The sequence below is a fragment of the Macaca fascicularis genome, chromosome 12 (genome assembly GCF_037993035.2).
Source record: "Macaca fascicularis isolate 582-1 chromosome 12, T2T-MFA8v1.1".
NCBI lineage: Eukaryota > Metazoa > Chordata > Mammalia > Primates > Cercopithecidae > Macaca > Macaca fascicularis.
The window spans coordinates 45033368-45045966 of record NC_088386.1 but is presented as its reverse complement, the minus strand read 5'-3'; the positions used below and the strand labels follow the sequence as shown (position 1 = coordinate 45045966).

Here is a 12599-nt window from a genome sequence, read left to right as displayed (position 1 = left end):
ACCTCCAGTTCCAAGTTGTTGAGCTACTGCAATCTTCCCAGCACGTGATGCTTTCGCTGGCCACCTCAGTCCCCAGTAGCTCTTCTTCCTGTAAACTCCCACAGCGCTTAATGCCAGGTTCCACTTGGCACTTACCTTTGTCCTGCTAATTCTGACATCTGATATGTTCAGATCCTATCGGCCCAACTAAACTGCCTGATCCCTGAAAGAAGAAACCAGATTCCTATCTTTCAATTTGTAATTCCCCAAGGGGCCTAGCATGGTTGTTTGGTATTTTGAACCTCAGTGCATGACTTTCTATTTATCCCTTCAAATTGAAGGACAAAAAGATAAAAGTAGAGGAGAAAAAAGAGAAAAGGATAAAGTGTGTAGAGACCACTCTGCAATACCTTTAGGTATCTGGACTTTGAAATGATAGATTATGACCTCAAAAGAAAGCATCAAGATGGAACTTCCTCTTTTCTCTGAGAGGCATTCAAGCAGTGTTTCTGGTCCCTTGTTTTTTCTTTTTGACAGGGATATACTTGTATACCATCAAACGTGGCCCAGAGCCTACACAGAATACCAGTTCACATTCCTTTTTCCTCTGCATTATCTCCACTAAGGTTACCTCAAAGCTCAGTCAGTACCAGAAGCAGCACAGTCACATTTTGCTATGGTCTGAATGTGCCCCCCAAAGTTCATATGCAACTTAATCACCAATATGAGGATATTAAGAGGCGGGGCGTTTAAGGAGTGATTAAGTCATGAGCATGGAGCCCTCATGAATGGGATTAGGGCCCTTATAAAAGAGCTTGAGGGAGTGGGTCTGTTCCCTTCCCCCGCTTTTGTCTTCTGTCATGTGAGGGCACAGTGTTCCTCCCCTCCAGAGGATGCAGCAACAAGGTGTCACCTTGAAAGCAGAGAGATGATGCCCTTCTAGAACCTGCCAGCACCTTGACCTGGGACTTCCCAGCCTCAAGAACTGTGAGAAATAAACTTCTATTGTTTATATATTACTCAGTCTGAGGCATTTTGTGATAGCATCACAAGTGAACTAAAACACACTTCCCATACACTAGCTCTAACCAACAGGTACCAGCTTCAAAACCAAGTCAGCTAGCTTTATCGCCACAGGAGCCAGCCCAAAGACGACTATATATACAAAGCAAATCATCTTGGTTTTGCCTAAAGTCATTGTTCATAATGGTTCTGAAATTTAGTTGCATATTAGAACCATCTGGAGGGCTTTTAAAAATCCTTATGCCTAGCTGGATCATTTAATATGAATCGCTGGGAATAAATCTAGGTGTTAGAGTTTTCGAAAGTTTACCAGGTAATTTCAATAGACAGCCAAGTTTGAGAAGCAGTGGTTTAACCAGATCTATTAGCAATGGTCATTCCACAGTAGGTAATGTTAGAAAATACTGGCCCATTTGGAAATGAATAGTGACTATAGGCGACAATAAAACTTATTTTTGATTACTCAGATGGCTGGATATCTAGTTTTCAGTTAAGCCAATCTTTAGTGCTTCCATGTTTTTTTCTGTCCTGTAGACCCCATTATCATCTCTACCTAAAAGTAAACAAGAAGAGTCTAGAAATGACAACACTACATTTCTCTTATGTACAGGAGCTCCCTGTGGTTCTTGCCCCTGACTTTTCATTAGAATCAACTGCAATATTTAAAGTACCAATGCAGGGCCCTAATCTCCGAAATGCTGGTTCAATTTGTGTACAGCTGTGATTCTTAACTCATCACCTGACAACCCTTTAGAAATACAAATTCTCAGGCCCTATCTCAGACCTACTGAATCAAAAATGTAGGTGTAGAAGGGTGTGGGAGCAGAAATCTATGTTTTAATAAGCCCTCTGGAAAATGATGCTGCTGCTGAAGCTTGAAAACCACTGGTCTAGGCAGGGCAAAGCTTTCAGTGATTTCTTTGAAAAGTTTCACAGGTGCTTCTACTGCACATCCTAGGTGGAGGTTCCTGGGTTAAAGAGTACTAGCTTGGATAGTTGACGTTTCCTTTAATTTTGGTTTCCATGCTCTCCCAATTTCCAATCCTCCATGAGAAGCAGAATACCACTCACTGGGCTGAATATGAGAACTCTTGTATAGTTCCCGTGTTATGTTGAAAAATAATGGATTTGGTGGTGTTGTGTCCAAGCCATTTTAACAACTGAATTAGATCAGCAGTGAAACCCATCTAACTACTCACTCAAACATTTGTCAGTAAAATTCCCTGTCCTCATTATCTCTACCCCCACCAAATAAATAGACTTTCCTCCAAAGTAAAATAGCCAGTTAACAGTGACTCTGTAGCCAAATATAACCATCTATTTTTTTATAGGATAAAAGAGACATGAATATAATGGGTATTTCTTTATTTTGAAACGGGCCTTTGGGTCAAAATTCCATGCTTCAGTTCAGTGTTCATCTCATCCTTCAAAAAAAAACTTAATAGTTTAAAAATCTCAAGGGATTTTATTTGTGCAATGATGACATTTAGAATTCTAAATTTTAGAGACTGCGTGAAAGTCTCTGGCAAGATATGTAATCAATGGAATCTTTATATGAACATCAATTCATACATTACATCAAAGAGGTTACTATGCACTGACTAATGCCTCAAAGAGTGGCAGACAGACTGGCTGTTGTCTTGTCCTACATTTCACTGGACCTGGGGGTACAGGGGAAGGTATCACCTCCTGTGGAGTACCAAAAATACTTCATGAGAAAGGAAACAATCCTATGGCTCAGTTTATGTCTCTGAGAATCTCTGATATGTTACTGGTGTGGTACAAAAGATCTAATAGCGTTAGAAAAGAGGAGCAGCTGAGATTGCAAGCATGCCTCTCTTTATACATGCACCAAAATCAAAAGGGCTGTTCACTCACAGACAGCCCAGGGGATCCCAATCAGTCTACTGAGAGTTTACCTCGAGGGCAGTAGATGTCTGGAGCCCATCGGTTGCACTCATAATTGTCTGCTGCCTTTTCACAGGTGAAACATTTAAATCCACCAGGATATGGTGTGGCTAAAAAAAAAAGGATTAAGAGAAAAGATTAATTTTTAGACAAGGCACAGAATCCTGTGAAGTTTGATGTTTTCTTCATTTTAAAGAAAGGATTCTCAAGACAACTTAGCAGTTTCTTAAACATTCAACTACCATATGACCCAGCAACTTTACTCTTGGGCATTTATCCCTGAGAAATGAACATTTGTATTCATGCAAAAATCTGTACACAAATGTCAACAGCAACTTTATTTGTCATAGCCCAAAACTGGAAATATCCTCGATGTTCTTCAGTGGGTGAATGGCTAAACAAACTGTTGGACATCCATACTATGGAACATTAGTCAGCAATAAAAACAAATGAACTGTTACTACTTTCAACAACTTGGGTGAGTTTCCAGGAAATTATTTGGAGTGAATAAAGCCCATCCCAAAAGGTTATATATTTCATGATTCCATTTATATGACATTTTTGAAATGATTAGTGGTTGTCAGGGGTTAGGGATGGCAGAGATGGGAGTAGGTGTGGACAGGTGGGGAGAGAGGTGGGTTTGAGGCCAGCAGGAGGAACCCTTGTGCTACTGAAAGTCTTCAGTGTCTCGACTGTGGTGGAGGATACACAAACCTACACATGATAAAATTAGGTAGAACTAAACATACACACACAGAGTAAAATCGGGGAAATCAGAATGACATTGGTAGATTGACTATATTGATATTAATATATTGGTTGTGATATTATGCTATAGTTTTTTGTTTTTTGTTTTTTTTCTTTTGGGTTTCACTCTTGTTGCCCAGGCTGGAGTGCAGTGGCATAATCTCAGCTCATGGCAACCTCCATCTCCCGGGTTCAAGCAATTCTCCTGCCTCAGCCTCCCAAGTAGCTGGGATTACAGGCATGTGCCACCATACCTGGCTAATTTTGTATTTTTAGTAGAGACGGAGTTTTACCATGTTGGCCAGGCTTGTCTTGAACTCCTGACTTCAGGTGATCCACCCGCCTCGGCCTCCAAAAGTGCTAGGATTACAGGTATGAATCACCACACCCGGCCTATGCTACAGTTTTTCAAAATGTCACCACTGGGACAAACTGTATAAGGAGTACATGGGATCTCACTGTATTATTTCTCGAACTCCTGGCCTCAAGGGATTTTCCAGCCTCGGCCTCCCAAACTGCTGGCGTTACAGGCATGAACTACCACACTCAGCATCACTGTACTATGTCCTAAAATTGCATATGACTGTAAAATTATCTCAATAAAAATTTTAATTAAAAAGGCATTCTCTGGATTTCTAATAACTTACTCATGTCAACTTATACACAGATGTCAACATGCAAATAAAAATATTGGGTTGAATCATCACGAAATTTCCTGATGTTTGAGCATTTCAATCTACAATTTCTCTGGCACACTGTAAAATTTTTATCTGGTCAGACCTGATGTCGTTATGAATCCCTGGAGATGGTGAGCCTTAGCTAAGAGAAGAGTCTTCATTGCTCAAATATATGCTGCCCAGGCAGAGGTGACCCTCTTCAGGTGTGTTTTGGACCCATGTCCATAGAAGCCGGATGCTGAGGGGACGTGGGGATGAGGCACCAGAGGCTACCAGGTCTAGCCTGAGGACTAGGCCATTCCAGGAAACCCCACTTAACTCTTCCCACCACTCCCACTGGTGAGTTTCTTCTTCCTGCCTTCAGAAGGAACCATCCTCCAAGGGCTTTTATTCTTTACCTATAAGCTCAGGTGGGGAGGGGTCACATGAGATTCGAGTTCTGGAGATTGTCAGGGGCACCCAGGACCTTCCCTCCACAAAAAGATGAGGATCACCGAAGAATGTCAGGCCCAGCTGTTCTTTGTCCTTACCACTGATGTGCATTTAATTGCTTCTTAGCTCTAATCATTTGCTTGCTTCACTACTTAGAGTTTTGCCTTTCATAAACAAAACTTGTGTTGTTTAATTTGTAAAATTACCTGGCCTATTTGAAAGCTGCAAACACTCAAACACTTCATCTGCAGGAGCCAACTGTTCTCCCTCGCAGATGGCTGAGCCTGCATATCCCACTGGCGGAAATAATCATCTCAGGGTAAATTGCTCTGCCCACATGGAACCAATTAGATATGTTATCAAAAATAAATGAAGGAGAAGGCAGCAGCTTAAGGCCAGAACGATGGACCAGATATCACTTTGATTTTCACCTTGCTAAGAATAGCTGCCCATCTATGCACATGCTTGCATTACTTCACAGACCTGACTGTGACAATATCAAATAATGTATCATAATCAAAAGTCATAAGCAGTCTAAAAAAGACAAGTAATCAGAACTTTTTATGGGCCCATTTGCATGCTCTAAGTCTCTCACATAGTAACTCAAATTCGTAAACAGAATGACAGAAAAAGTGCATAGATCATTTTACAAAATGATGGAAAGCAGCTCAGACACAGCCATCCAACCACTCCATTTTCATGAGGAAATTTTAATAGGGGGAAAATGTCATATAATTGTGATAAAGAGAAGTATTTTGTAAACTATAAACAAATACTTTTTATATCTTCACATTACCCACCTATAGAAAAATGGGTTACACTTGAATTGAAAGGTTCTATTTAGCTAAGGACAGGTATACCTTGTTGTATCACAATCCATTTTAGCACACTTTGCAGATACTGTATTTTTACAAATTGAAGTTTCATGGCAACCCGCATTAAGCAAGTCTATCGGTGTCATTTTCCAATTGCATGTGCTCACTTCATGTCTGTGTCACATTTCGGGAATGCTTGAAATATGCCAAACTTTTTCATTACTTTTGTATCTGTATGGTGACTTGTGATCAGTAATCTCTAACATACTATTATAATTGTTTGGGGGCACCACAAACTGCACCCACATAAAATGGTGAACTGAATAAATGTGTATGTTTTGACTGCTCCATCAACCTGCTATTCTTCCATCTCCCTCTCTCCCTCTTTCCCTGCCCCAGACCTCCATATTTCCTGAGATACAACAATACTGAAATTAGGCCAGTTAGTAACCCTACAAATGCCTCTAAGTGTTCAGGTGAAAGGAAGAGTAATACAATTTTCACTTTAAATCAAAACCTAGATATGATTAAGATTGGTGAGGAAGGCATGTTGAAAGCTGAGATAGGCTGAAAGCTAGGCCTCTTGTACCAGTTAGCCAAGCTGTAAATGTAAAGGAAAGGTTCTTGAAGGAAGTTTAAAATGCTACTTTAATGAATACATGAATGTTAAGAATATAGAACAGGCTTTTTGCTGATACAGAGAAAGTTTGAGTGGTCTGGATAGAAGATCATACCAGCCACAGCATTCCCTTAAACCAAGGCCTAATCCAAGGCAAGGTCCTAACTGTCATTAGTTCTATAAAGGCTCAGAGACATGAAGAAGGTGCAGAAGAAAAGTCTGCAGCTAGCAGAGAATGGTTCATATAGTTTAAGGAAAAAATCTATTTCCATAACATAAAATCATAAGGTAACATGGAAAGTGCTAATGAAGAAGTTGCAGCAAGTTATCCAGAAAATCTAGTTAAGATCACTGAAGATGATGGCACTGAGAAGATTTTCAGTGTAGACAAAACAGCCTTATATTGGAAGAAGACACTTAGGACTTTCATAGCTAGAGAGGAAAACTCAATGCCTGGCATCAAAGGACAGGCTGATTCTTTTGTTAGATGTTAATACAGCTGGTGACTTTTAAAATGAAGCCAATGCTAATTTATCATTCTTAAAATCCTTGAGACTTTAAGAATTATGTGAAATCTACTCTATCTGTGCCCTATAAATGGAACAACAAAGCCTGGATGACAGCACATTTATTTACAGAATGGTCCACTGAATATTGTAAGCCCACTGTTGAGATCTACTGCTCAGAAAAAAATATTTCTTTCAAAATACTACTGCTCATTGGCAATACAACTGGTCACTCAAGCGCTCTGACGGAGATCTACAAGAAAATTAATGCTGTTTTCATGCCTGTGAACCCAACATCCCTTCTGTAGCTGATGAATCAAGAAGTCGTTTTGAGTTTCAAGTTTTATTATTTAAGAAATATATTTGTAAGCCTATAGCTGCCACAGATCATGATTCCGCTGATGAATCTGAGCAAAGTAAATTTAAAAACCTTATAGAAAGGATTAATCATCTAGGTACCAATAAGAACATTTGTGATTCACAGGAGGTCAAAATATCAACATTAACAGCAGTTTGGAAATACGTGATTCCAACCATCACAGATGACTTTGATTTCAGTAGAGAAAGTAACTGCAGATGTGGTGCACACAGCAAGAGAACTAGAATTAGAAGTGGAGCCTGAAAAAGCGACTGAATTGCTGCAATCTTATGATAGAAGTTAAATGAATGAGGAGTTGGCTTCTTATGAATGAGCAAAAAAAGCAGTTTCTTGAGATGGAATCTACTCCTGGTGAAGATGCTGTGAACATTGTTGAAATGACAAAAAAGGATTTAGAACATCATAGAACTGTTGATAAAGCAGTGGCAGGGTTTTGATAGGATTAATTCCAATTTTGAAAGAAGTTCTGCTGTGAGTAGAATGCTGTCAAACAGCATCACATGCTACTGAGAAATCTTTTGTGAAGGGCAGAATAAGCTGATATGATAAACTTCGTTGTTGTCTTATTTTTAAAAATTGCCACAGCTACCCCAGCCTTCAGCAACCACCACCCTGATCATTCAACAGCCATCAATATCAAGGCAAGATACTCTACCAGCAAAAGGCTCAGATGATCCTTAGCATTTTTAGCAATAAAGTCTTTTTAAATTAAGATACATACATTGTTAGCAGAACATGGTGGCCAACAATGCAATCTCAGCACTTTGGGAGGCCGAGTCAGGTGGATAGCTTGAGCTCACAAGTTTGAGACCAGTCTGAGCAACACGGAGAAATCCTGTCTCTACTAAAAATACAAAAATTAGCCAGGTATGGTGGTGAACACCTGTGGTCCCAGCTACTCAGGAGGCTGAGGTGGGAGGCTCGCTTGAGCCCAGGTGGCAGTGGTTGCAGTAACCCGAGATTGCACCACTGCACTCCAACCTGGGCCACAGAACCAAACCCTGCCTCAAAAAAAAAAAAAAAAAAGGAAAAAAGATATGCACGTTGTTTTTTAGACATAATGCTATTCCACACTTAATAGACTATGGTATAATGTAAATGTAGCTTTTATATGCACAAGGAGACCAAAAAATTTGCATAACTTGCTTTATTGTGGTTGTTTTGTTGTGGTGGTGTGGAACTGATCCTGCAATAATCTCTAAGGTATTCCTGTACATGTCTGAAGAATTAAAATATCAAAAACAAAACAGGTTCTCAAACGCCAAAGTCATGCAATACTCTTGCAGATATTTTAACTAATCATGTAAAATATTTTAGGAAATTGTCCTGATTGGATACATTAAAAAATACTTTCCCTATCAGGTTTAAAATACTCAATACATAAACAACTTTCAAAGATTGGACTTTAAAATAGCTTGTAAAATTTGAAGTGGAATGATCAAAGTAGACATTTTGGGAAAAAAAAGATATAAAGCATTTGTCAAAGAACAGCATTTCTCAAAAAAATGATCATCATATTCACCAAGGTTTATGGCTGCAAGCTACCCGTACCACTTCAGTTTGCATGATTAATTCACTGGGGCATCAAATTTTATCTGTTCTGTCACTGCAGCCAGTAAAATTTTTGGATGGAATATTGAATTAGTTATTCCTGGAAACTTTCCCATCAAAGAGATAAATTAAGAATTCTGAATGAAGACTGACAATCCAACTACTCCAAGAACAAACTTATTGAGACCCTAACCCTAGTAAGTTGTAGTGCTCCCAAATTTGAATTACTTAATAGACTTTTCAAAATGATCTTCTGTGAGACAAGTGACATACTAAATCAAACACTTATTTCTTACATAAGCAGGCCTGGATTCTGAAATTAACCCAAAGTATACTGAAATTTAAACAGGAATGGGGACTAAAATACTATGGCAGCAAAATGAAGCTTTGCTTAAATTCATTTATCTCTGAGTTTATCAGCACGTATCACTGACAATTAACCAAATTATCTCATTTTGGGCGAATTTTCTTTTAGAATCTACAGTTCCATTATCTGTGCACAGTCTCAATGGTTAGAGTTTAATATTTGCTTGTAGGAACTTTTATTGACATCTTGGCAGGTAATACCAATTAGTGAATAATCACACCCTGATTAATGACAAATCTCTGCAAACATACTGCTTTAAGTGGATAATTAAGGTATAATACCAAGTAAATGGTTAAATTCTTCCCTCTTGAGATATTTTGCCAAAAATGAGGTCTACAGATGAACAACTATCACTATCTCCAGTAACTTGCTAACTGACACTGCATCTGATAAAGAGGTTTGTTTTTTTTTTTATAAAAAGGACGGAAAGAGGTTCCTAAGAGATGTGCTATTTGCTTCTTTGTTACTTCAAAGCATTGCAGAGCAAGCGGAGTTTCAAATTGTTGTGGCCCCAGCTGTGAATGAATCTAATTTGGCTCTTGATCACAGAGGTAATAAGCTCAGTACCCTGTATTTCAGGGCATAAGTCCTTGGTCCCTTAAGGGAAGGTGATTGTAAAGAAAAAAAGAAACGCCAAAGTGCCCAGTTACTTCCTGTAAAATAATCTGTCCATTAACTCTCATGGTCAGCCATAGTTCAACCGACCATAATTCATTTGTACGGTATCAGAAAAGATTTAGTCTTTGTTTCCACCTCTTGGAACTTTTGCCTAGACAAAGGCCTTCAGTTACCAAAACCGTGGTGAGAACAGACTTTTGTTTTGAAAGGTACGCTGATGTGTAACGCATCCAAACATTTTTTGATTCTTACCAAATTAACTTCCATTGTTTCTGAAAACTGGATGCAAATATAAAAATTCTAGAAATCTAATAAATGTTTTTTCTCAGTCCACTTGGCAACAAAATATTGTGAGTACAATTTTAACAGGGACATATTTCTAACAGAAAAAAAATACATTATCTGGTACCTTCCCAGCAAGTCCCCTTATTCTCCAAGATTTACGTAATATAGTCTGAACAAACTTATCTGGCTCTCTACGTGGGCACAAACAAGCCCCCACAGGAATACAGCTCTTTGGTGCACATGATTAAGTAAAGATTCAAAACATGCAACCAGAGGAAAATTGGATATTCTTAGGAAAGGTTTCCTTCTATTCAAAGGAAAGAAACAGAGGCCAAGAATAGGTTGCAGCCACTTAGTATATTAAATTCTGCTCTCTCTTATGATGTCTGACTACCAAATAAGCAGCTCCATTTCTCTTAATACTAACTCTTGTTTTGAAAGTTTTTATTTGATTTGGTATTTTAATCATAGGCTAGGAAGAAATTCATTTTTCACATAAAAACAAGCAAAGAAAAAAACAACAACAAATGACACAAGGATTATAGAAAAGAACATTATTGACGACACTGCTTCAGATTTGAAAGCCATGAAGTTTCTTTCTTTTAAATGTTCAGAAACTTCAAAGATTAGGAAACCAGAGAGCAAAAAAGATTAGTCATGGGAGGCTGAATTTTCCCAGCCTGGGTTCCAATCTCTCCCCAGTTATCGTCAGTGATGGCTGTTCTGGGCACTGGAATGAGGAGAAAATAGCTTCTGCTTGTCTGGTACAGAAAATGTGTGTGTGTTCTCATGCCTCCAGCATCACTACATTCCTCCTTCAGCAGGTTCTGAGCTTCATGTTACATATTGTAACATTAATGAAATGTGGCTCACTCACAAAAGAACCCTGTTTGTGCCTTCATCTACAAAGTGAGGTGACTACATAAATAATTCAAAACCAAACTAATCCCAGACTTCTCTCATATATTTTTTACCGTCTATGTTCAACAGATACCTGCTTATTTGTAGAGACTACATCTTACTACGGTCTATTGCTCAAGGATAGAGAACCATGCCATTTAAAAAATCAAAGTGTGAAAACACACACACCACAAACTTCTAAAATAGTTCAAAGAAATTAGAAGTTAACGCTGATTTAAAAGTGGACAGAACAGGCCGGGCGTGATGGCTCACACCTGTAATCCCAGCACTTTGGGAGGCCGAGGTGGGAGGATCATGAGGTCAGGAGATCAAGACCATCCTGGCTAACACGGTGAAACCCGTCTCTACTAAAACTACAAAAAAAAAAAAAAAAAAAAAGAATTAGCCGGGTGTGGTTGTGGTTGCCTATAGTCCCAGCTACTCGGAAGGCTGAGGCAGGAGAATGGCGTGAACCCAGGAGGCGGAGCTTGCAGTGAGCCGAGATCGCACCACTGCACTCCAATCTGGACGACAGAGCGAGACTCTGTCTCAAAAAATAAAAAAAATAAAAATAAATTGACAGAATAAACAAAGTTCTGGCCAAGTAGGAGCCATTCATAGTAACTTCACTCTAACAAGAATTTATACAGTATTCCCATAAGTTATGGAGGGAGACTCTAACGAGAACTTGGACCCTGATCTGCTGGTGAATCATCTACTTATAATCTCCCTTAGAAACAACTTCTGTCCTTCTCCACATCTCAAAATCATATCAGAAAACCTCACCAATTCTTTTTTCTTTTACTTTTATTTGTATTTGTTTTATGCTGCATTTATTCCTATGCCATATGTTTTTGTTTCTTCAGTTTCTTCCGGGATATCTTTTTCTTCTCTGCAACCTCTTCTTCTGGTTTAGGAACAATTTGATTCTTTTCAGTAAGGGTCACCGCGATGTGACAGGGGGAGCTCATGTACGGCTCTTTAAGTAAGTTCAGCCATGCATCTTGGATCCCTTGCTCACCTGGATAGGCTCAATGACCAGGAAATCTACATCTAAACCCTTAAGTACAGCATGACTCTCTGTGTTTTTAAGCATGGGCGGCAAAAATTTAGCACTCTTTTCAGGCCACTGATCCTGTGTTCAGCCTCACTGTTTGGCCTGGGCCCACCTACCAACTCCACCATTGTAATGTTAGAATGGTAGACATTCGTTTTGTAAAATGACATCTTTCAGACAACTTAGTGGCTTTTTGCACAGGCATACACTTGATGGCCTGGGCACTTTCCCAGGCGTTCTTAAAGTGAACATGAAGATCTGAACCCTGATTTGCATGATTTGGTTTTCTAGGTCAAGTTTATAGTGAACCATTTTTACAGATCACCTCAGGCCAGTGAGGGGAAGAGGAAGCCCTACTAATTCTTTACATATGGCGAGTTTCCTCTAATCAGGCCATGGCTTTATTTAATTAACATTGGTCATATGAGCAGAACTTTTCCATCAATTTTTCAAGAGCAGAAGTGATTTCCCTCGTCTTGCAAGACTCAGCCTACAAGACCTCCTTCTGAAATTGACTTTCCAAATAGAGGCCCACCACACAGGGCACTGACCCACTACACTACTGAGGCAGAAGTGGTGTGTGTGTTGTTAAATCCAATCACCTTAATTCTCCTTCCCACTCTGTGTGTACAATCACAGCCTCCATGTAGGTCCCGTGTGGACCTTTTCTGCAGCTCAGTTACTACTGAGTCTGTCACTGAAGTTGAGAAAGAATCACACAGAAGTTGAAAACTCT

At 39.3% G+C, this 12599-nt stretch overlaps 1 protein-coding gene across 2 annotated transcripts in view; it reads right to left on the bottom strand.

Annotated features, from left to right (window-relative positions):
* The window catches only part of LYPD6 (LY6/PLAUR domain containing 6), a 149687-nt gene that overhangs the window by 21196 nt on the left and 115892 nt on the right, over nucleotides 1–12599 (bottom strand). Inside the window, exon 3 of one of the 2 annotated variants that reach the window (XM_005573138.4) lies at nucleotides 2922–3020. The exons of the other annotated variant lie outside the window; for it this stretch is intronic. Within the exon in view, the coding sequence (XP_005573195.3) occupies nucleotides 2922–3020 (99 nt within the window). The remainder of the gene's footprint in view (nucleotides 1–2921; nucleotides 3021–12599) is intronic. 2 annotated transcript variants of the gene reach the window in all.